The sequence below is a fragment of the Schistocerca gregaria genome, chromosome 4 (genome assembly GCF_023897955.1).
Source record: "Schistocerca gregaria isolate iqSchGreg1 chromosome 4, iqSchGreg1.2, whole genome shotgun sequence".
Lineage (NCBI taxonomy): Eukaryota > Metazoa > Arthropoda > Insecta > Orthoptera > Acrididae > Schistocerca > Schistocerca gregaria.
In genome coordinates, this window is record NC_064923.1 from 731866643 (window position 1) to 731892361 (window position 25719).

Below are 25719 nucleotides of genomic sequence, written 5' to 3' on the forward strand. Positions count from 1 at the left end.
CTTGGGGATTTTCACACTGAAACTGGTATCAGTGACCATGATGCAGTTGTGGCAGCAATGATAACCAAAGTACAAAGGGCAGCAAAACAAGCAGGAAGATTTACATATCCAGTAACAATATCAACAATGTAGGAAAAGGCAGATTGTTACTTACTGTAAAGAAGACACGTTGCGTTGCACAATTAAAATACACTTACATAAAGCCTTTGGCCACAGCCTTCATCAGTAAAAGAGAGACACACACACTATTCATATACCATATACACAACCAAGCACACATGACTGTTAACTCCAGCACCTCAGGCAGGCCGCGATGCTGGAGTTGGCAATCGTGTGCATGAGGTGTGCTTGCTTGTTTGTATGAATGGTCTGTCTGTCTCGTTTACTTATGAAGATTGTGTTCAAAAGCTTTAGGTAAGGGTCATTTTAACTGTGCCTGTCTGCAACTTAATGTGTCTTCTTTATGGTAAGAAGCAATATGTCTTCTCCCACATTGTTGACATTCCTACCTGGAGTTTCCAATATATGTCCAGAAAACTAGATTAAAAAAAACCAGTAGTGTAGGAACTTGAAACTATCAGCACAGGGCAGGTGTATGTAGAGGATGGCTGGCCAGCTCAAGTTTTGGCCGAGTTAGGCTGTGCAAATGATACACTATCACAAGGGTCTATTATCATGATATAAGACCATCTAAACTATGTACGGCATCATTAAGATTAAATTCACATGATAAAAGGACATTGGTTTTGGCAAGTACCATGTGTAGTTTTTTGTATGAGCAAAATTATAAGGATTTGTTTTCACAGGAAATGTAAGGAAAATTTTTGTTTTAAAGGTTGCTTGATAAACTATTTGCTGTTAAATGATTGCTGAGGAACTTGTCAGGAAGAGATAATTTGGTAATGTTATTGTACTAGGTTGCAAGTGGTGAAAAGGCAAAGAAAGATCAGTACACTATACACAGAAAGTTTAGATTAAGAAACAGCCAATGGACATTGTAGTTTAAGCTGAACTGCTGTAAAAGAGATACTGTATTTACTGTATTTAACTGTCAACTTTTAAGATATGTGTCAAGACTTTGCAGGACTGCCAGGAGCTGGATCCGGTGGGCTGCACCATCTAAAGAGGAAGACATGATATGCCACAGCTAATTTACTTGGCGTAGCTTTATGAAATAAAGATGCCACAACGGGTCTTCCAAGAGCCTCGTGGAAGTGAGGGCTGGCCAGTTGCTTACATCAGGTGCAACTTGCTGACACAGAACTTTTTGTCACCATGGCATTGGAAAGTTACCAGGCAATCTGGCCCAGCAAAGGGAGCAGAGTTGTAATATATCTGCCAGAGCAGAGAGGCAGAGCCACTGTGGTAAGGGTGACCCGGTTGCTTCACATCCGAGCTGTGGCTCTGTAGTGGACTACATGACAGCAATTGATGCCTTCCCAAAACAAAGACTGGTCATGCCCCTAAAGATACTAGGCATTTCTAGACAGTAGTATGCAGTCTGACAGCCACCAGCTCAAAGGACAGAGGTGGAGGGGCGGAGGAGGGGGCAGGGTGGAACTTATGCTAATTTATGAGTTTGCAGAAATCAATTAGCCATCACCCCAGGACTATGCCAGAACTTTTGGCTGAGGCTCAAGAGAGATCTTGGGAGACAACTTACCATATTTACTCAAATCTAAGCCGCATCTGAAAAATGAGACTCGAAATCAAGGAAAAAAATTTTTTCTGTATTAAGCCACACCTGAAATTTGAGACTCAAAATTCAAGGGAGAGAAAAGTTTTAGGCTGCACCTCCAAATTGAAACAAAGTTGGTCCATTGAAATATGAGACACAATTTCGGTCGAATGAATGACAGCTACAGTAGTTTTGTTTGAGTCGTAAGCTTAGCAGTTAAGCTTTACCAGGCCATTGCTATGCGTCTGGCGCTCCGTCCGTATTTATAGGGTACCCTTCCTTTTTCACGTGCTTTGTCTGGTTTGAATTGATTGCTTATTTTTCTTTGATCTGATAAGTGCCGTTCTCTTTGTTATAGGTGTTCACGTCACTCCAAGCTGAAAATGCGTTATTGTATTGTGTCATGCATTGTTTGACACATTCTGATAATGTGTGTTTACGACCTGTCGCCGCTTGCGGCATGGCTTGCTTTTGTGTGCGCTACCGTCACTTACGATTAAAAAAAAGAAAAAAGAAATAGACTGCTTATGATAGAAGATGTTCTGAACGAGAGTTTAGCTAAAATTTTCCGCCATTTGAAAATCTTTGCAGACGCCTCTTTTGTACATTACATTCTGCACAGAAATTAGTCATCTTAGATTTAAAAATCTAGTCAATTGCCGTGCTTCATTTCTGACTGTATCACTATTAGGCATAAGAATAATACGAATATAAACATGACATAATATGTATATTCTTCCGTGTTTGCTGTTGTCTCACACTAGTTTCGTAGTTTATTAGGCAGACAGGATTTAAATGAGATAGCAGCAAACACGAAAGAATACATGGCAAAATGTTTATATTTGTATTATTCTTATGGTGAAGAGAATACTGCATGTGATTCACAATTCATAAAAGTTCCTATTAGCAACTATCTCTTCTCACAGGTAGGAAAAAATTCAGAACGCAGAGTTGGCCATATTGACAAACATCCCAAACAGTCTTGCCAGTCGGATTTTCATAGTACATTGAAATGCTGCTACATTCGAAGATGAACAATACGGAATTTGTATTTACTTCGTTGGATAATGCATGAAAATGCAGTGGTTGAAACTCGAGGCAGAGAAAAAAAGCTCGTCTTCCACCTTTTTTTAAATTTATTTACTGACTCAGAGGTTTTGGCGCCAGTATTTATCTTTGTTCCTGCAAAGCATGCCTGTGTAGCGCTACATATTTTTGACGGCAGAAGTTAGTTGTGGCGGCACCTACCAACATTTTTCAGAACTTCCGCTTACTTTGCCCTTGATTCTAAGCCGCAGGCAGTTTTTTGGATTACAAAAAATGGAAAAAATGTGTGGCTTAGATTCGAGTAAATACGCTATACTCCTTTCTTAGACATAAGCAACAAGCTCCATAGATCAATTGACAGGTCCACACAGCTATATGATAAATATGCTCCATGTCAGAATAGAAAAGTGATAAGGAAATCTATATTTGGCAAATGGATTAGATGCAGCACCTCACAAAGTTCACACATGCTGTACATCAAACACACAAATGACACACCACCCGATATTCAAAATCTGAGATTTAGAATGCATGTGAAGTTGCATGACAAATATTTGCTAGGTGAGTAATTTGTTTTTTAACCAGAGAAGAGGATGTTTTCTTCTATTTTCTGCTGTTACAATAATTCTTGAGTTTTACAGGAGGAATTGTCAAAGTAACACACACAAGTCTGGACCATACATTTTTTTGTCCTATAGCACGAATGAATATGATTCATTGAACGTAGTTCTTTATAGAGAAACACGTAAGATACAATGAATTACAGGTTTTATGTAGCACTGGACACACTGACTGGACAACAGTAATACAGCTTACAGAACAGGCTGAGTACTCGTTTGCTATCACTTCAATAATACTGTTTCTTTGGCAGCTCACCAGTGTGTGCCAGGGGGACAATGCAAGTGACGTCTATAAGAGGGCCTGTGAACTGTATGGACACGCGATGTCTGAAATCGTGCACATCATGAGTGAAGGTACATCATTCTGTGCATAAGAATACCATGTTTCTCTTCAAATACATATTATATTGTCTTAAGCATACTACAGTGCCCTGGTTTTTAAAATCAGCTTCCACGCAAATGAGAAAAGCAGAAACCAGTGTCATACAACTGTTGAACACAACATATATAATCAATGTTTACTACTAGTACGTCATTTTTTCAAGCATTACTTTTTCACATTCTTATCAAATACTTGTCACAGTCTGCATAGCAGTTCACCTTGTAAGTATGTGAAGCATGTTGTACTCTTACTGGGCACAAAAGACAATAATTGTAGATGAGCAACTGCAACTCGCAACCTGTAGTCTGTAAAAAGAAGTGGTTTCATTTTCATTTTTCGTATATACAACATCTGCTGTTTCCAGTAACAAATTTCGATTAATTTATCTTACATAAAACTTTATTTGGGAAATAATTCCCCATCTTCAAGTATGTTAGTTAGTTATTTTCATGTTCCATGGATCATTAACACATTGTGATGTAAACCAAGTCATTTTACATACACATCACAATTCAGTTTTTAAATATAGCTACATGCCGAATATTTATAAAGTAGTAGCAGTTGCTCTTTTTAATATCTAAAGATGTGACTCAGTAATCCCTAACCAGCACCACCTGACTACAGTAATAGAAATCGTTCTGCATGGTAGAAGGAGTTTTCAATGAGAAACTCTTTTAGTTTGTTCTCAAATTTTACTTTGTTTTCTGTCACACATTTTACATCCCAGGGTAAGTTACCAAAAATTTTTGTTGCAACATTGAGTACCCCTTTTGTGCTACAGACAACCTGCATTTGGAGCAATGAATGCCATGTTTCCTTCTGGTATTGTAACTGTGTGCCTCATCGTTCCTTTTGAACTGCACTGAATTATTTACACAAACTTCAAGAAGGATTAAATATACCGTGAAGCAGTAGTCAAAATGTTGAACTTAACAGATGTCTACAAGATGATCATGGGTGAACACCACATATTATTCTTACAGCATGTCTTTGAGAAATGAAGACATTCTTTCTTAAAGACGAGTTAAAACAGAACATTATTCCATATGACATTATTGAATGATAACATACAAAATGTGTCAACTTGCTGATTTGTCTCTCCCCAAAACTTTCAATGACTATGTGCAAATGTGACCAAACTATGTTGTTTTAGGAATTCCAAAATGTGCTTTTCCAGTTTAAATTCTCATCAATAAGAACACCTAACAATTTTGAAGTTTCTATTCTATTTATTATTTCCACCCCATGTGTTACACGTATCATTGGTGCAGTATCCACAGTGCAAGACTGAATATGTTGTGTCCTTTTAAAATTGTTTGTGACCATTCATAGAAAACCAGTCTATGATACTTTCAAGAACACTGATTACTATTTCTTCTGTAGGTATGGTTGGATTGTTTACAGTACTAGAGCCATATGCAAAAAGAACTAATTTTGCTTGTTGTATATTACACAGAAGATTGTTTACATATGTGACAAACAATAGTGGACCTTAGACAGAGCCTGGGGGAATGTCACGCATTCTCCCCAGTCGGAATAATGTCTCTGAACTGCATTATTTTGATGAGATATGACATTATCCACTGTGACTTGCTGAGGATATCATGTTTTCTGATGTATTATAGCACCTTACGTGTGACCTTTACTGTTTGTCAGGTAATGCCTGATTATGAAGTCAGCTTCATTGTAATGTACACAAAAACATTTAAAAAAGTTATATTTACTTATGTATCTTGGTCTAATAGCTGACAAATGTTAAAGTAACTGGACTTGCAGAGTTATGAATGCCTTCTAATGTGAAAAATTGTTTCCCAAATAGCAACTAATGAAACAGTAATTGTTAATAAGGCAACAACTAACTTCAAGCTGTAAAATACACTAGTAAAATGGAGAACTCATATTGTTTTAATTTATGTGTCTACTGTTTTTTTTTTTTTTTTTTTTTTTTTTTTTTTTTTTAAAAAGGGGGGGAGAGATATAATTTGTATTAAACAGATGCTGCATTTTCACATTTTCCTTCATTATGGATTACTTTTGAATTTTCTACAAGTCACTATTATTAGTATTATTGCTATTTTATTTTTCTGCCATAATGCACGACATCTGGAAGTGTTTTTAAATTACAGAATATTCACAAAAATCTTCAAGAATCACTTTTATGTTTCTGTATCAGCTGTAAGAAGTGTAATATAGAATGAAATGGATAGGAATTACTCTGTTTTTTCATTTACAGCATGATAACAGAAAGAAAGCCACAAAAGTTACAGAAATAGTTCCACAAAAATTGTTTAGCTGCAGCACTGCCTCTTCGGAAACAATGGTTTTGACTATTTTTCCTTATTCCTTTTCCTAGAAGGCAATTCTCATAAAGTACACTACTTATCATTTGCTTCATTCAAATTGTCACAGTTACACTTATTTTGCATCACACAACAATTCTTTTTACAGAAATTATAAATATGATTTACTCAACAGCTATATAAAATGCCCATTGTCTTAAATATATACAGTAACATGTCTAGCCACAACAACAGCTCAATGTACAGTTTATATTCTCCAGTTTGCCTGGAGGCATTAGTAATATGGCCAATGTACTGCTGTGAGACTACATGGCAAATAATGTGAATGAGTTTTATCTCCACAACACGACAACCATCTAAACGAAAATTAAGAATGACATGTCACAAAAGAAAGGTAATATCTTCCAATGTCTCGTATGGCATCAGAATATCCACACAGGAATGTAAAATGTGTCACACACACACACACACACACACACACACACACACACACACACACACATTACAGTCACATGTAGCAACTTGTAGGACTAATTTAGAAATTTTGTGTTAACAACTAATACAAAGGTATAATACAATATGCACGATACTATATCCTGGTCACAAAATAATTCCAGCAAAACATCAATGACAGTCTTTGTACAAAGACAGTTGTTATATACAGTGTGATGCTATCGCCTGTATCGATAGCGTTTGAAATGAAACCACAACTGAAAAATGTTGTTATGGAACTGACAACGGAATCCACGCTTGTAGGAATATTCCCATTCACGATTGACAATTTTAAATGCAATATCTTCATATGGTGGACCAGCATGAAAGCGTAAAATTGCAAAATCTCTGTTGTCACTGCAAGGTGTCTGAAACAAAAGAAAGTGTATCTGCTGACGTAAAAAGAGGAATGTAAAGAACTATTCTATCATGGTAAACAAATAAACTGAGAGAAAAAGGTGCAAGGCTTCTATACAAGGAAACAAACATTGCTCAGTTTCTAGAGGAAGATAGACAGAGAGTAGAGAGAGTGAAAAAAGGGTAAGATAGGTGAAGGGGAGAAGCACAGTTGGATGGTGGTGGTGGTGGTTAGTGTTTAATGTCCCGTCAACAACGAGGTCATTAGAGACGGAGCAGAAGCTCGGGTTAGGGAAGGAAATCAGCCATGCCCTTTCAAAGGAACCATCCCGGCATTTGCCTGAAACGATTTAGGGAAATCACGGAAAACCTAAATCAGGATGGCCGGAGATGGGATTGAACCGGCGTCCTCCCGAATGCGAGTCCAGTGTGCTAACCACTGCGCCACCTCGCTCGGTAGCACAGTTGGAGAGAGGTGGGAGGGATGAAGGGAGGGGAGAGGGAGAAGGAGGGTGAGGAGGGAGGGAGGGAGGGGGGGGGGGAGAGAGAGAGAGAGAGAGAGAGAGAGAGAGAGAGAGAGAGAGAGAGAGAGAGAGAGAGAGAAATTGGGAGGGGGGGGGGGCAGGGAGGGAAGGAAGGTTGAGGGGACAGGGAGAGGTAGCCACAGTACTAAAACAGCCTACTAAATCGACGAGATTTCAGTCTACAACTCATTTACTGAGCCAACTAGAGATGAAGCTTTCATAATTCTGATGCCTTTGCTTCTACAACAGTGTGTGTTCAATATGCCTAACTGCCACTGAATACGCATACCAGCTAATTTTTTTAAATGAATTTCCAACCCAATGCAGTAATCTAACACTTCTGGCTACTAAAACATTGACATTTAAAAGCTACAGTAAAAGGTACACCATCTGTGTATGGATAAGAAATTGTTCTCCCTCATATCCTTTCCCCCAGTAATGCTATTCCCACATACTCTGCAGGAAAACTCTGGTTGTAACGTTCAGAAGTCAATAAGAGGAAACATCAGAGAAAATCCAGAATGAGATTTTCACTCTGCAGCGGAGTGTGCGCTGATATGAAACTTCATGGCAGATTAAAACTGTGTGCCCGACCGAGACTCGAACTTGGGACCTTTGCCTTTTGCGGGCAAGTGCTCTACCATCTGAGTTACCGAAGCACGACTCATGCCCGGTACTCACAGCTTTACTTCTGCCAGTATCTCGTCTCCTACCTTCCAAACTTTACAGAAGCTCTCCTGTGAAACTTGCAGAACTAGCACTCCTGAAAGAAAGGATATAGCGGAGACTTGGCTTAGCCACAGCCTGGGGGATAACATCATTATCATAATATTTTCGTGGAAGCACTACTTACTATGTTTTTACTGTACTGTTTCCCAAAACAATGTGATATTTTACAATAACACAGTGTTCTTCACTGTCATATTTCCTAACAGTGCCTGTTGGATGGCAGTAGTTATGTTGCCTTTTTTTGTGGGTGGGGGTTAGGTTTTTTCCACTGAACAATCAATTCAAAGATATGCTGCACTAATAACTGAAGTATTTGTGACATGTGTGGGGTGATCTGATGTTTGGATTATTTTGTTCTCCACTCAGTTACAGGAGTCACCGACTTCACGCTCACTGTCCCAGTCAGAAATTCTCTAATTATCCATGGCAGTTACAAATGCACAATCAGTTCAGAATACTGATCCAATGGATGCACTTTTCAGTACTAACCACGTGCAACTGGCAAATAAAATTGCAATTCCATCACAGGAAGAAAAGTCAACAAAGATGTCAAGGCCACTGTGAATCAGTGCCTACAGTTGCAGTTCTTGGCGGCACAAATCCAGCATTGTAGACTAACTTGACAAACTGCACAAAACATTCATCCAGGAACATGACCAGGCCTTATCAGAGAAAAGTACATTCATGTTTCCAGATGCAAAACATAAGTGGATAGGTTGCACTGTGAGGATCCATGACACTGCTCTTTCACACGGATATAGTCCATATGGAGCACTAACTTAATGGAGTGCCAGGACAGCTTTTTTGTTGGTCAAGTTGTGAAATACCAGTTTGTGATTTTAAGAAGTAGGTGTCTCATATCGGGCCATAATATATGCTCAAAAATCCCTGCGGGAGGATGTGGATCAGCTGTTGAATTTTGAGAGACTATTGTGTAATGAGAAGGGAAATCCTTTGTGGTTTGGTATTGGTGTAGTTAGAGTATTAAAATATTAGAAGAAAGGGAGGATACTGAAGAGGCTGTCTCCTGGACCTGCAGAGTATGCAAGTGGTATTATATTGACAGAAGAGCAAAAAGGAGTAATCTATGCCCCTCGTGCACTACTGGTGAAAGTAAGGAAAGAAATGATCATGATTAAGGGAGGAGAATAGTTGGGGAAATGGCAGTTGGCATAAAGACTGAATGAAAGAGAATATTATTCGATAGTTTCACCATATCATAACAAACAAACAAACAAAAAACAACAAAAAAAACTAGAAGTGTGCAAAATGTTTTACGGTACAGAAATTCAGTTATAGGAATGTTCAGAGCCTGTATCCCAGCCAAATGCAGCACTGAGTCAATTGAGAGAGGATTAAGGATTTTATAAAAGAGGGCCATTGAGGGGGGATAGTTTGGACAGCTATGGGGCATAATATATACAAAGTGACCTCAACAATACAGCCTCCCTGATTCACAGCAACAATGTGCATTTGCTGAGATCCCATCACTGTGTCTGGCCATGCCTCTGTGGAGCTATGAGGTGGGTTAATACAGAGTCTGAAATGGCACCAATGACAGCGGACTTCATGCATATTGCCCTGGTACCTGTCAGGAATACCAATTGATGGGGTTTCTCAAGGCATGGCCTGCACCTAAGCAGGACTGGTAAGGGAAGAGTGATATGGCTAATTTGTGAGTCTCTGGCCACACATAGTAAAATATCTGTTGTCATGGGTAGGACAAGTAGGTTTTTTCTTTAGGATAAATCTGATCAAATTCACCGAATAAGAAATACTTCCATCATTTTAACTTCTACAGCAAGCAGTCACACCACACAGTCACACACAACAGTTTGGGAGAGTGTAATGGCTTTTCATGCAGCTCTTCACGATTCACTGGAGACCAATAGTATGTGTTATGTGTGTTGAGGAAGCCCTGAAGATGGAAACAGGCTTTGATCAACAAATTATTCAAGAATATATCAGGATTTTCACTCAACAAATTGATCATGGCAGTGCAGAAAATAGCTGATGCTTCATTGGCTTGATGGTTAAATTTCTAAGTGATTTGCAATTTGTAAGAATGAAATTGATAATATCCTGCAGCATTCAGTATAAAATTCTTCAACTCACCTCTAATGTGAGACTGCTGGCACTCTGAGCACTGTGGACTACACTCATAAGCCTCACTTACTCTCCCCAATTTTTTGTGCACCACTCTTGGAGCTCTATGCTTCATTCTGAACACACTACAATTGTCTACAAACTTCTTCACACAAGGCAATATCTTCCAAGATGTTACCAACCATATCAAACACCATGAAATTGATATCTAAAATAAACTGCACTTCTGTCACAGACTTAATATCATAATAATGATGAACGAAAGCACCACATTGTACACCCCAACACTCCATTGCTACAGGAATACGAAATGGCATTTTCTCCTTTACTCTTTGCCCCTCTGCTGCATAACACATAATAATGTACATGCACAATATTCAAAGTCAAAATGTGTCAATCAACTATGTGGCACCCAGCTTTTTATCTTATGAAATAATGTCTTTGCAAAAATGTATATATGAAACAGTTTTTTATTCTTTTGAAAAAGTGGTAGACAAACGAATATGCTGGTTGAACTAATACAATGCTGAATATTTGAGAGCAAGGTCTGTAGGATAGCACAGTCTGTGTAAATTTTTAGGTCAAAAGTGCATTGGGAGAAGAAATTTTATCACGGCAGATGTACCACCTGTGATTTGCTAGATTTTATTGGGGAAACTTACTAGTGTTTACTGAAATGACAGTCAGTTTCTTTACAGCTGTCCTTTTTTTTATGTTTACCTCATGTATATACTGTTGACTCCAAGACAACATTGTCTCACCTTCATGGAGCTGTTGGCATGCTCCACAAATCGAATGCTGTATGTACTGTAACTGTTGTTCTTATTTCATGTATTTCCTACCATTTTCAGGTTAATATTGTCTCATTTTCATGAAGCATACTTAACAGGTACCTGAGGAAGAGACTATTTGAAAATGAATGTGTGTATTTAGGATAAACATAAAAAATAAAATAAAATTTACAGCTACAAGGAAATTGCCTTGCATTGGAATATATAAGTAATAGCTGAAATTCCTATGGATATCAGGTATTTAGCCAACTGCATGAAAAGTTACTGATGTGGAAGTGATGGTAGCTACCAAAATAGTGGTGTCCATGGTGGTTGAGTGGCTTAATGTGAATAGTGTCTTTTCATGGTTAGTAAGGTGGAAAATATCATTTAGTATGGTGGGTCACTGAGCATATAAGAACCAAGTGAAAAAAAGTAAATGTAAAAATTGTGAAGGAACGAGAAAGTGTCTTTCAGTTTCATGCCCTCATCATAATGATATCACTAACATGTCTGAGGCAAACATATGGGTTTTTGATGGTAATGAGTCATCTAGGTGGGCCACGAAAAGATTGGGCTTTGAAGATGCCATGCAAATGGCTATGGTTGTTTCATGGTTTTGTTTGTGTCTCTATCCTTCAAAATCGGAAATTGCCTGAAGCTTCCATTTTTTTCGTCTGTCTGCTCTACTTCTACATGCCCAACAAAATGTGCCTGCCTTTCATAAACTGACTATTAACTTCTGTGATTACATCAACAGGATACACTCTTCTACAGGGCACTTTGGCAATATCTTGTGCACTATTTCCTTTATGCCAAAAACGTAGTAACACTGCATTGAAATAAAATATAGTTTTTACATTTATCATTAGAGTTCCTAAAAAAGTATGTTAAGCTCAGGATTTCAAAACTTAGAATAGCGAGAAAGAAAGAGGCTACCACAATGAGCCCTATTTACCAAATGTAATCCAAAATTGTACAAAACATACATCTGTATACACTAGGCTTATTTACCCTTATAAAGACTCGATAAATACTCACCAAAAAATATTCAGGTGTTGTACTTTTGTCTATCAGATCTGGATAGAAAATGTTGAATTTGTATCCTTGAACTATCTTTGGAGGAGGATTATCCATATCATAATGTGTCTGATTGTATTTATTCCACTCAAATCCAGTGTGAACCCTGAAAATATAACAGTTTTGTCACATGTACTGAAACGTACCACTGTAGACATGACAAGCAGTGAAGTATTCACATTTACCTGTTGAAGTATCTGGGTTTTCTTGGTCGATACTTGTCAGACCATAAGTAGACCTGACTGTCCAACGCACTTTCCACAGAGAACTCAGCTTCATCTGCTGTCATTCCTTTCCTCGCTTCCCGCTGCAGTGCCTGCTCCTCTGCAGTTATAACATTCTAAGGGAAAAGAATCCACTCATGAAACTATGACTAAACTTCAACAGTATTTCACATGGATTTTACACGAAAAGGTAAAGGTTTTATATTGAACTAGCTTTATACCCACAGCTTCACCCCTGTACCTGAGTGTGTGCGCTGCACACATCCCCTCTTCCTATGTCTCTCTCTGCCTGTCTCCTCCCCCCTTCTCTGTCTGTCCCCTTCCCCCCTCTTTGTCTGTCCCCTCCTTCCCCCCTCTCTAACCAACTCTTCCTTCTCCTCCCTCTCTCTGTCCATGTCTACCTCCCCCTCTCTTTCTCCATTTCATATCTCAGCAAATTTTCACTGCTGCCCTCATCCGATTTAGATTGGTGGTTACCCCCATAGTACTTCTTTTCAGGCAATATGTGGTATGCATTCCAAGTTTGGTTGAAATTGATGTAGTGGTTGAGAAGGAGTTGCAAAACATACACACATACATCCATTTTAAAACAAATATGTGCTTCCAACTTATATACAACTACATGTAGGCCTTTTATGTGCTTATATATGTCTGTAGTTACAACTGGGAAATTGCACAATATGTTAATTTCTTTATTCAGAACATCTTAACAGTAACTGAATTTGTTTGCATATTCATGACACGAGGAGTTACAGTGTGCATAACGTATACATCAATTTTATCACAGTACTTTCTACCAGAGATAAACAAACAGATAACACAACACTTTTGTTCATTAAAATTACATAAATGACCTAATAACTGACTGTATTTATTAAATCAGAAAGCAATATTTATTACAGATAATTTAAGTAATGTCAGATAGAAAACAACTAAAATTGACAATATTATGAAAATGATAGACTGCTACTCACCATATAGTGGAGATACTGAGTCGCAGATAGACAAAACAAAAGACTGTCAAACAAGTAAGCTTTCGGCTAAGAGGCCTTCTTTTGACACACACACACACACACACACACACACACACACACACACACACACGACCACTGTCTCTGGCTGCCAAGACCAGACAGCGAGTAGCTACACAGCAGTAGACTTACAAACAACTCAAGATATCAGCTGTATAGAAGAGCCCTTAAGAAGACAATCTGAACCCTCATCTTTGCTGCCCAGGGTTAGCAAAAATAGTCTTCTGTTCTTACATATTAATATACAGTCTTTAAGAAAGAAGTTGGAAGAATTGCAGTACTGGTTAGAAACTTCCAACTGTGGTATACTTAGTGTAAATGAGCACTGGCTATATTCATCAGAAATTGACCTCAATATTCCATTTGGTTACTCCTTAGCTAGTAGTTACTGCAGACCAACAATTGGACATGGGGGTGTTGCAATATATATTAAGAATGGACTAAATCTACAATACTTTACTATTGATGTCACAGACCTGTGTATAGACACTATCTTTGAGGCTGCAGTTGTATATATACCTAAACATAATATTATTGTTGCATCTATATATCGTACACCATCTTCTAGTGAATATGAATTTATGGTAAATTAAAAAAAACTGTTAGTCTTACTAACTAAGCCTAAATATAAATACCAAAGAATTTTAATTTTTGGTGATATTAATATGGATATCAGGGTATTGAGTCATATCATACTGGAATTCTTGAATAGCCTAAGAGCTTTCGATTGCTATTGTCTAAATGATAAGCCTACAAGATATAACGCATGCTTAGACAATGTAATAAGTAATATCCATGAAAATAATGTTGAAATTGGAGTAGTCAAGTTAGGCCTAGCTGACCATGATGGCCTATGGATTACAGTTCCAGTCAGCATTCTAGATGAACAACACAAAACTGTTAGACCTATGAATGAATGCAACATAAGAGATTTTAGAACTAGATTAAGGTCAGTTAACTGGAATGACATCTTATACAAAGATATGCGTGTGAATAACACAAACAAATTATTTATAGAGGAAATTGCAAGAATATTTGATGAGTGTTGTCCCAAATTAGTAAAAAGACAGAATAATAACCAAGCTCATAAACCACAGAGACTAAATAATTGGTTTACACCATACCTCAACAGCATCAGGATTATGCTTCCTATGTTTAAGGACAGATCTCATAACAGCAATGAGTACAAAGAGATGTACATTAGAATAAGAAAAATTTATAGATCATAATAAGTTTGGCAAAACATAGAGCGAATGATAACTATATTCTTAAATCTAGAAACAGCTGTAAAGCTGTTTGAGAAGTAATTAAAAGTGAAATAAATGGACCAACAACTCAACTAGCTATACCCATAGCCCCAGATATCTTAAACTTACACTTCGTTAACTTCAGTTTACAACAAGATTTGTCTCCCCTAAACACCATGCCTAATGCTAAAACTCTTTTAGGTTCAAATAAGTATGTAGTCCATAAATTCTGCTGGGCAACAGTAAGTGAAAATGATGTTAGCAAAGCAATAGGCAAACTAAGTAGTTCCAGAGCAGAGGACTTCTATGGTCTGTCAAAGTTTGTCTTAAAGAAGATATCAAGTGATCTTCTGCCCCCCTCTAACCACTCTCATTAACCGTATATTACAGCAAAGGATTTTCCCTGACTGTTTGAAAATAGCAGTAACTATTCCCATATTTAAGAAAGGAGATAAATCAAATCCAAGTAACTATCGCCCTATCTCATTAATCCCAATAATATCTAAAATAATCGAAGACTGTGTTCAGCAACAAATGAATCACTATTTTGAGAGGAATAATTTGTTAAGTAACTCACAGTATGGATTCAGGTCTAAACTATCCACAGTTAAAGCAGTTGAAAATATTGTTAGTGATATATATGATGGCTTTGAAAATAAATTAATCTCCTGTGCTACTCTCCTAGACCTGAGTAAAGCATTTGACACTGTATCTAATAGTACTTTGACCATGAAATTAAGACACTACGGTATGGAAGAGGACGCCCTGAAATTATTAGAATCCTACTTAAGCAACAGAGTACAATTTGTTAGTGTAAATGGGCAGCTCTCAAACCCACAAACAATAAAAAGAGGCGTGCCACAGGGCTCCATACTTGGGTCCTTCCTGTTTGTAGTGTATGTTAATGACATGCCACAGTATTTACCCTGTAAAACAGTCCTCTATGCAGACGATACAACTTTTATCAATACTGGACAGACTCTTGAATCTGTATGAGAAAAAAATAATATAATATTTGAAAAATCGGTTCATTGGTTTAGTGCAAACTCCCTATTCATAAATGAAACAAAAACTGAGGAAACATTCTTTAATTTGAAGGTATCAAACAAAGAAAATAAGTCCGTTAAACTGCTAGGAATGATGATTGACCAGAAACTCAGCTGGGATAAACATATCACATATGTCTGTTCTAAACTTGCACGTGCTATGTTCCTACTTTATAAGCTTAGGAGTAATGTCAGCCAAAACTTACTGCTGCATTCATATTTTGCTTATATCCACCCCCATCTTTCATATGGTATTCTGCTCTGGGGAAATTCTCCCAATTCAATATCAATTTTCAGATGGCAAAAAAAAGCTCTTCGATGTATAGTGGGTTTATCTCCTAGGGATACATGCAGGGAACATTTCAAAAAACTTAACATCATGACAGTTCCTTGTTTGTACATCTATTATTGCTTACTACACGTAAAAGAAAACATAGCTCAATATCCCCTTAGGTCTTCTGTCCACACCCACAATAAAAGACGAAACCACACAATTGATCTGCCATACTCTAGACTGTCTAAGATACATAATAGTTATTAAAAACAAAGATTCCAGGACTTACCAAGAGGGAAAGCGCCGGCAGACAGGCACAATGAACAAAACACACAAACACACACACAGAATTACTAGCTTTCGCAACCGATGGTTGCTTCTTCAGGAAGGAGAGGGAAAGACGTAAGGATGTGGATTTTAAGGGAGAGGGTAAGGAGTCATTCCAATCCCGGGAGGGGAAAGACTTCCCTTAGGGGGAAAAAAAAGGACAGGTGTACACTCGCGCGCGCGCGCGCGCCCACACACACACACACACACACACACACACACACACACACACACACACACACACACAGACACAAGCAGACATATTTACTATATTACATAATAGTTATAAACATGTAGGCCTCGAACTGTTTAATATGCTCCCTAAAATTGTACAAACCGTATCTAAATGTAAATTTAAGACAACTTTGGGTCAATGGCTCAAAGGTAAAGCATTTTACCCAGTTAATGAATTTAAAGATTGTAATATGACAGATTTGCAGTTTTAACATAGGGAAAGGTACCTCTGCCTGTAGTAGGACCTAAATTTGTATCAATAGCTTAGGATAATGACATAGTGTTATCAACATGGATATGACAGTGACATAGTGTCATCAATATGAATACTCCGTGTTTAATATAAATCTGTATAATGTTTTCCTTTTTATTCTAAAATTAATAATATATAAAATTCCAAATGTGTGCTATTGTACTACACTAAATTTCATATGATTTATATATACATTGTTGTGAGACTATAACCATCTTTATACTGTAATTGAACTTATTGACGAAGCCCATTGTATAAGAAATTACTGAACGGCTGATAAAGATTCTTATTCTCATGATTGTATAAGTTGTCTGGGTGGTGGGGTAAGGGGAGGCTGGGGCATTGGGGGGAGGGGGGAGGAGGAGGAATAGCATGGTAGGGGGTTGGCAATGGTAAATTTACCAGAAGACCAATAAGAATTACAAAATGATTTACAAACATACCTGTATGATACAAAAAGTGGCAACTGCTCCTGAACAATGTAAGTGTAAAGTAGTAAAATAATCCATTAAATTCTGGTTACACAATAGATAATACAAATTTAAAAGTAACAAATCAACTAAATATCTAGAGATTACAATTACAGACAACTTAAATTTACTAGGCATTATATGACAGCATCATCTGCAGTCAGTCACATCATCTCCCAAACATCTATATGGATTAGAAACAGCACAGAACCTATAAAAATTCCTTGGGGAACACCAGATATCACATCACTTCTGTCTCACTTAATGACTTCCCATTAGTTACTACTGTTGTAACTTGGACACACACCACAACCAAGAATGTTAGTGCAACTTAATTAGACTGTAGCATGTATGACAATCGCCATAACATACAGCTGAACACAATGAGATAAGGCAAATGTATGCAAGCAGTAGTAACATGATAAATGAGTGTCTGCATAATGTGGTAGGGATTAAATAGGCACTTGCCCGTGGTGGGCTCTGTTGGAAGTTCACAGTATTGCTCTTTTGCAGTGCACTCTCGTGGATGACACACTGCTAATGTGCATGGCTTTCAAGTGTACATGCATTACTTCATTCCAATTTCCTTGAGGAATAGGGTAGCAAAAGAAATTGGTCATGACCTATTCAAAGGAATCAGTGGCAACTGCCTTAAGAAATTTAGGGAAATGATGGAAAATCCTAATTTGAATGGCCACAAGGGAATTAGAACTACCATCGTTAAGAATGTGAGTACAATGTCTCAAGCATTGCACTAATTCATGTGAACTTATTTCTGAAATCTGGAGAAGTGAACCAACCCTTCAACAGATACTCTACTCCTGCCATCTTCTTACATTACATTATTTTACTACTCCTTTTGTTGAGTTTTTTTCCACAGTTCTCTTTCTTCCCTTTCCTATTTGCTTTGTTCTTATATTTTTATTTCAGTTACAGTCTATCTCTGAAATATTTTTATTTATTTTGTCAGTATATCAATTTTTTACTACCGAAGTTTTCCATTCTTTTCTATCAACCTGCCTCGCATTTTCACTTGGATAATGTATCATTCTTTTCAGCCTTTAACTATTACACCCAATCAACTGATTGGGGAAAAAGGAACAATTCCAATATGACTTCTTTTTACATCAGTTTGTCCTTGTGAAAAAAAAGGCACACATGACTACTTTAAATACTGCTCACACTTGATATACATTACAAGTCCTTGTTGAACCATAAGTAGTTTAAAGAGTAAAAGTAACAACTCACTGAATGGTTTTGAAGTGCTGAGTTTTCAGTGTGTATACATACAACACATAGAACTTTGCTAGCTTTTACCTCCTTCATAAATTGAATACACACACACACACACACACACACACACACACCCTTCCCCCTCTCCTCCAGATGTAGTCAGTCGCCAGGACAAAACTAGGCGCAGTGTGTGTGTGTGTGTGTATGTGTGTGTGTGTGTGTGTGTGTGTGTGTGTGTGTGTGTGTACATTCTACACCTGAAGAAAGATTCACCTGAAAGCTAGCAAAGTTCTCGGTGTTACATATGTGCCTACTGAAAACTCAGCACCTCAGCTACTTAGTGAGTTGTTACCTTTACCACTTAAATAATATAACATTTCTTTTTTTAAAAAAAGAAGAAAAAAAACAAGATTTCAATTGTGTAAACATCATCTCTATGCCAGTGTGAGAACATGTCTCCTTTCTCTTTCTATAAATCTACCGGTGCCATGACTTCAATGGTTCAGACATTCAGCTGAGTATTACAAATTGATGATTAATAATGTGAGGGTCTGTAAAATGTTTTAATCAACCTGCTCTTCTGGCAAAGACTAAAAATGCAAAGAACTGAGAGATGTCCTTTCTATGTATTAGTTGCAGAAGATTACTGTAGTAAGGATTTGGTGACAGAAAACTATCGAGAATGAGATAAATGTAACATAGATGAAACTTGTGCTGCGATTTGGAAAACACTCAATGCTGCTACCTGTTTAGAAATTACTGTCAGTCAACTGAAGTCCCTGTGTGACAGATAGAAATTGTTCATAGACATATGATAAAAAATAAATGAAACTGTACTGCATTGCTGTTGTGTTAACAAGTTCAGAGCTCTACCACTAAATTGTGGTTTCTACTGTAGCCCTGTGTTTGAGCAGTCTCGGTTCTGCATTAATTAACGATAATTTGAGAAATAAGGAAATAGGAATGGAAAGTTGGAAAATGATCAGCTAAAAGTAGTGAAGGTTGTATAGGAAAAGGAATAATGTTTTTTACAGCTATCAGCATGTGAACAACACATAACCATACATTATGTTCTTACTTTTATAACTCAGTAACGTATTTTGATTCTCACCTCTATTCTACTTCCTGTGCCTTGTACTTGCATTCTTGCAAACATTAATCGTTGCAAGTCATCTTCCTCAGTTGTTACAAGTGTTCCAGGGTCGAGCTGGGACTGACTCAGATACTGTGGACTGTACCCTCCTGATTCGTAATCAGCAAAACTCTCCGAAAGCATTGCACAAGCTGCTTGTTCCGAAGCTTCTTTTGCTCTAAAAAACATAAGTAAAATAATGAATATAACATAAGGTATTCATGTAACTGAACATATATTTTAATGTTATTAATGTTTACAATTATTTAATAAAAACACAAAAACATTTATTTAATGGTTTGCTTCTTGAACAGAAAATATATTCAAATTCCTAGTATAAAATAGAATGTGACAATACTGCTGTAATTTTAATGCCATCCAGTGAGGTGTTGTGGTTACCATAACAGTCTGGTGTGCTACAGGTCACCATGTCAAAATGACCAATTATTTATTACTTTGTGTCTACCACTTCTGGAAGATGATTGAAATATCTTTTCAAGCATCCATCAGTGTTCTCCAGAGATGCTGGTCAAGACCAAATGAAATGGCTGAAAGGTTTCATCTGAGTCCTACGTATAACAGGTGGGATGACATGACGGCATTTGGCAAAAGTTTACTTTTACTTGGACGGCACAGACCAGCAATGGTTCAAGGTCAATGAATAGTGTGATAGCTGAGACAAATTCCAGATCAAACTAAACAAAACATTTGATGATGATCAGCAGCAAGTCTGTCTAGCGGAGGTACAACTGAAGAACAGAGCCAAACCTCATGGAGAAATAACACAGTCACACATACAGAATGTTTTGGCCCTATACCACATCATGAATCCCAACATGACAGAAGTAGACAAAATCTCCACTTGATGAAAGGAGTCACAGAAGACATGTACCAAGCTCATCTGGTAAAGGATATCACAGCAGAGGAACTCTTCAACTGGCACCAGAGGATTGAGGAAATAAAACAGAACAGAGTTGGACAAAGAGGTATAACTGACTTCTGAATGTGATCCCCCAGGGCAGCTGTTCTTCTGAACACCATGAACTCGCTTCTCTTGGATTCCAGATGGTATGAGAAGAGATACAGCACTGTACTGCACTCAGAAATGTTGGGCCGAGTACACAAGTAGCAGCAGCCTTGAATGTCAACCCAATACGTCAGGAAGTAGTAGAGATTGTTGAGAAAGAGGTGTGTCAGTCTTTGGCATCAGTCTCTGTTATCAGTTGAATGTGCCATGAAGAATGGACTTGGGCAACTGGGATTTCTGCTGCAACCATCAAACACAAGAACAACCATCTCCTTCACCAGGCAGGTCTCCCTACTAAAGAAAAGACATTTCAAAGACTGAGGACAACACACCATTCTGTTTTCACTGTGGGTGTCCTGGATACGTTTTGCACTACTGTGGAGCAAGAAGACGAGTGTTCGACAACTATTGTGCCACAACCCCATCTACCATAACAACAGTCCTATTCGAGCCATTCATCTGCCATTGATTACAATCATCCCATGAGTTGAAGTTCATGGCTATATCCTAGGTGAGGTCACTCCCCAACATGCTCTAACCATTCCCCATCCCTGCACAGAAATGCCACCTGCTCGTCTAGCTGCCAAACTCTGTAAACCTGAACTAGGTGACCATCAGTGGAAATGAGGCTGCCAAAGATGAAAATCCTCCACAGACAACCGTTACCAAGAGGGCAGGTAATTTCAAGAATGGCCACACAGTCCAAGAGTAAGACAACTCAGGGACTTATTTTTCTGTAATGTCAAATTCTTATCATTACCAGCTAGAGAAGACTATGTTCCATGATACTAAAGCGATGGTGCTGATGGTTGCAGATGGGAAATATGTCCAACCAACAGGAACATGTATTGCAAGAATAAACATCAATGAAAGAACACAGCACTACAAATTTGTTGTTTCAACAGACTGTAGCCACATCCTTATTCTCGGATGGGACTGGTTGCAGGCACCACAAGTGATTGTAGATAGTAAAAAATCAGGGTTCCATATCAGCAAAGCCATTACAAAAAACACACATAACAACAAGTGCTGCGGGATGTTGTTTGCCTCTGAAGACATTGTTATCCTACAATGATGAACAAGAAGAATTCCACCTGTCAGCCAATATGCACAGTTAAACTGTGAATCTTTTGTTGACTGCAAATAGCTCCTCAGGCTCACAAAGACAATCTACATGCCAGAAATGATCGTAAGCACTGTAAGGAGTCAGAGAACTTTTGGATCACTAATGGTCATGGGCTGCCACAACTCATCCCTAAAGGTATGTGTGTAGGGGCAGACGAACCAGTATAGGAAGGCCAACTGCTGAAGAATCATTCTCAGCTACCATTACAGACAATGCTGGGGAGTAAGCTACTATCAAACTACCAATAGAATCTGGCCTGACTGAGGAGGAAAACAGGTTAGTCATAAGAACAATATTACAAAAAGGATAGCCTCAGCTGCACCTTATAGGAGGAGTAATTTGGTATGTTGGAGTCTGGTATGGGAAGTAGGGTGAAGGATAGCAGGGTAGGGGTGGGGGAATGGGAGTACTGCTTGTGGGAGCATGCAGGGATGTGGTGGGGATGGGACAGGGCTGCTAGGTGCAGCCAACAGGTTTGGAGGGAATGAAGGGCAGATTACGGCTACTTTGGGTAACGTTGTTTATAGGAATCTCACCCACACTGACTCGTATCTACAGACTGATACTTTTCACCATCCAGCTCAGAGTGAAAGGGTACTTCATTTCTTGGTTCGCAGGGCCCATGTAATCTCAGATGCTGATAGTCTATCAGCTGAATTAGAACATCTTGAGGTCACCTTTTGTCACAATGGTTATGGTGAATTACGCACCAGATGTGCATTGCACTATTGATGAACCATGCGCCGGGTGAGTGGTGATGATAATAACAATGAAGTGATACCAAAGTCTTTGCCTTTCTGCCTTATGCAGGAAGTATTTCTAACAGGAGTGGTCATATGATGTGACGTGCTTTTCAACAATCGTCTAAGATTAGGGTTCTTTCACGATTAGAAAGGATGATCTTGGTTTGCATAATGTGAGTCTCCACCCTATTTCTTGTAGTTGTGGCACACCGTATATTGGCCACACCATCTAGACCATGGAGGACCAGTGTACCGAGCATAAGCGTCACATACACTTAGAATAGCCAAGCAAAACTGTTATTGCAGACCCTTGCTTTGGCACCAGTCAACCTTAGGAATATAACATGGAGGTTCTACCATGTACCCCAAGCTATTCGAACAGTGTTATTAACAAAACAGTAGAAATAAAATCAGAAAGTGACATTATAAATAGAAATGAAGATTTTTGCTCAAATTCTGTGTGGAATCCTGCTCTCTCCTACAGCAAAAATGGAGGGACATAATTTATGCTACCTCACTTGTGGGTTATTAATTTGCACTATTAATAACTTCTAAAAAAAACTAACTCCATCCAAACAGGTTTCGGAAGATCTGAAGGTATCAACCGTCCACCATGTTATCCTTAGCTGACAGGCATCATTGGTTGCGGATATGGAGGGGTATGTGGTCGGCACCTGCTCTCCTGGCCGTTAACAGCTTTTGTGACTGGAACCACTGCTTCTCAATCGAATAGCTCCTCAACTGGCCTCATGAGGGCTGAGTGCACCCCACTTGCCAACAGCACTTGGCAGACCTGAACAATTACCCATTCAAGTGCTAGCCAAGCCAGACAGCACTTAACTTCAATGACCTGACGGGAACTGGTGTTGCCACTGCAGCACAGCCGTTGGCACTGATAACTTCGGAGATTGGTCATCCCTTCCACTTGGCAGGGTGTGCAGGGGGAAGCAGGGAGGGACAAGGAGGTGGAGGGAAGGCAGGAGAGAGACTAAAAACATGAGAGGAGTCAAAATTTAATTGAAGACATTTGAATGTGTCTGCAAGAGATGCTGTACAGTTTACTGGCATATAGCGAAGACTCTGAACTAGAGGCTAGCTGTAATTTTTTTCGTGTGAACATTTTTCGTGGAGAACAGTAATCTGGTGAAAGTATTTTAAAAATGAACACAGAGAGTCTCGATGTAAAAATATTTATTTTGTGGTAACCACTTTCAGTTAGCTTTTGACAATACTAAGACCCTGCACTGAAATATGAACACAGAATGGATTTAGAGAGATGTCTGAAAATAGTAGTGACATATAAAATATTTCAATATAACAAATATAATATGAAAATATTATACCTTTGATGGTAGACGGTGATAACACATGCTCTGTTCACCTCCACTACCTACCACAGTAGGTATAATTTCTTCTCTTATTATTTGTTATATATGATGTATTTCACATGTCACTACTATTTTCACACATCTGTCTAAATCCGTTCTACGTTCATATTTCAGTACGAGGTCTGAAGATGGTCATAAACTGATCGAAACTGATTACTGCCAAATGAATGTTTCTTTTTTGTCAAAACTGTTTGTCTGTGCTCCTTTTTAAAAGAGGATATCTGCCATATTTTACCATTGTCTATAAAGAGGATTTAGTGGGAAAGAAGAAATTGAATAGTTATGATGTTTCCGTTGATGATGATTATAGCACACAACGATAAAAAGGAAAATTACACACCATATGATTAACTTCACAGCTTTCTCTCTCAGCTCGATTCATATACACACAAGCCATAACTGTTCAACTAGTCTTTATTTCAGATTCACAGACTGTATCTGATTCATTAGATCTAAGATTCCCTCATGAATGATGAACAAAAGGAATTCTAAATCATCCTACTCTTTCATGGAAAAAGTGGAGGCCAGCAGCCACACCCAGCAAATCCCATTCCCTGAAAAAAAATAATCTTCAAAAACTGAATTCACATTATGTCCCACCATACAGACAGTGATATCAGTTTATATAATTATAGAAGTATAGGAGATACTGACTAATAGTGTATCCAGAACCATTTGTCTTGGAATCTGAAATCTATATCACCATACATCACAAAATTAATTTGAGTCTCCTTCACTTCAGCTCAGATCCTATGTGTGCTCTTGTGCAGTAAATATTATCATAAAGATGGATGTCATCATTGCAGGCATTTGTAAATGCACATACCCATCATCTACTTCCTCATCACTGGCTTGAGAGTCTTGTGCACTGTTGACATCACTGTGGCTGTGGCCATCTGTCCCAGGTTCCTCCTTGATCGTCACTGATCCCTGTGTATCATCTTCTGTAGATGCACCTGCAGCAACACCTTGTTCAGCTTTTAGTACTTCGAGTTTGCGTCGCAGATTTTCCTGATGCCTGTCACGTAACCTTGCTCTTGCCATATGTGCTGAAAGTACAGCATACTTTAATACCTCAATGAATGCAAATGAATTAATTAGAAACTTAGGTTTCTATTCCTTTTGACAGCAAAATTTTATGTTTAAAAACATGAAATATATCTGCAATAATAATCACTGCCAGGAAAAAGATTTTTTTCTTTAACGTAAAGAACACTCAATAAGAAAATGATAAGAAGCCAAACACATGAACATTCTTTGAGTGCCAATTAATTTAACATCCATCAATTTGTATGCTGCACTAGCTTGTGGGGAAGTACTGCTAAAGAATACTTATGAAGATAACTCGTGTCAGCAACTCCTGTAAGAAATAAAGTGCTCATGACAGCTTCTTTCAAAAAACAAAGTACAGTATTAAATAATTTTTCTTTATATTTTCTTGTCATTATTTCATGCTATGTCATTACATTAGTTGCATAAAACAATGATGTCTTATATCTAAACCAGTTGGTCATTTTATCATACGAAGCTAAAATCTTAGTTTCAAGTACATGATGAGCTTGTCACTACAAATGTTTTATCTGTCCTACAGATTTTCCAATTCGGATTCTGGCCACCCATTCAGAGTAATTGAATGTAAAGAAAATACCAATTTACAGGAAAAGATTTGTTAGTAGCCATAGATTCATTAGAAATGTATCTGCTTTAACACAGGTATCTACAGAAATTTATCCAAGAGTGGGCAAGATTATATATTTGGAATATTTATTTAACTGATTGAATGTAGTTCAGAAGGTGCTGTGCACAATGAATTAAAGCTGACAGGGAATATACAAAATATAGGAGTGACAGTTATCTACTCAATGTTTTTTTTAATTTA

At 38.0% G+C, this 25719-nt stretch overlaps 1 protein-coding gene across 1 annotated transcript in view; it reads right to left on the reverse strand.

The window, feature by feature from the left end:
* Nucleotides 1-5156: 5156 nt before the first annotated feature.
* The window catches only part of LOC126267636 (cactin), a 147381-nt gene continuing 126818 nt past the window's right edge, over nt 5157-25719 (reverse strand). The window contains exons 8-12 of the mRNA XM_049972938.1: nt 24667-24889; nt 19536-19734; nt 12271-12425; nt 12047-12191; nt 5157-6887 (exon numbers count right to left, since the gene is read on the reverse strand). Coding sequence (XP_049828895.1) covers nt 6699-6887; nt 12047-12191; nt 12271-12425; nt 19536-19734; nt 24667-24889 — 911 coding nt within the window. The 3' untranslated portion in view covers nt 5157-6698. The remainder of the gene's footprint in view (nt 6888-12046; nt 12192-12270; nt 12426-19535; nt 19735-24666; nt 24890-25719) is intronic.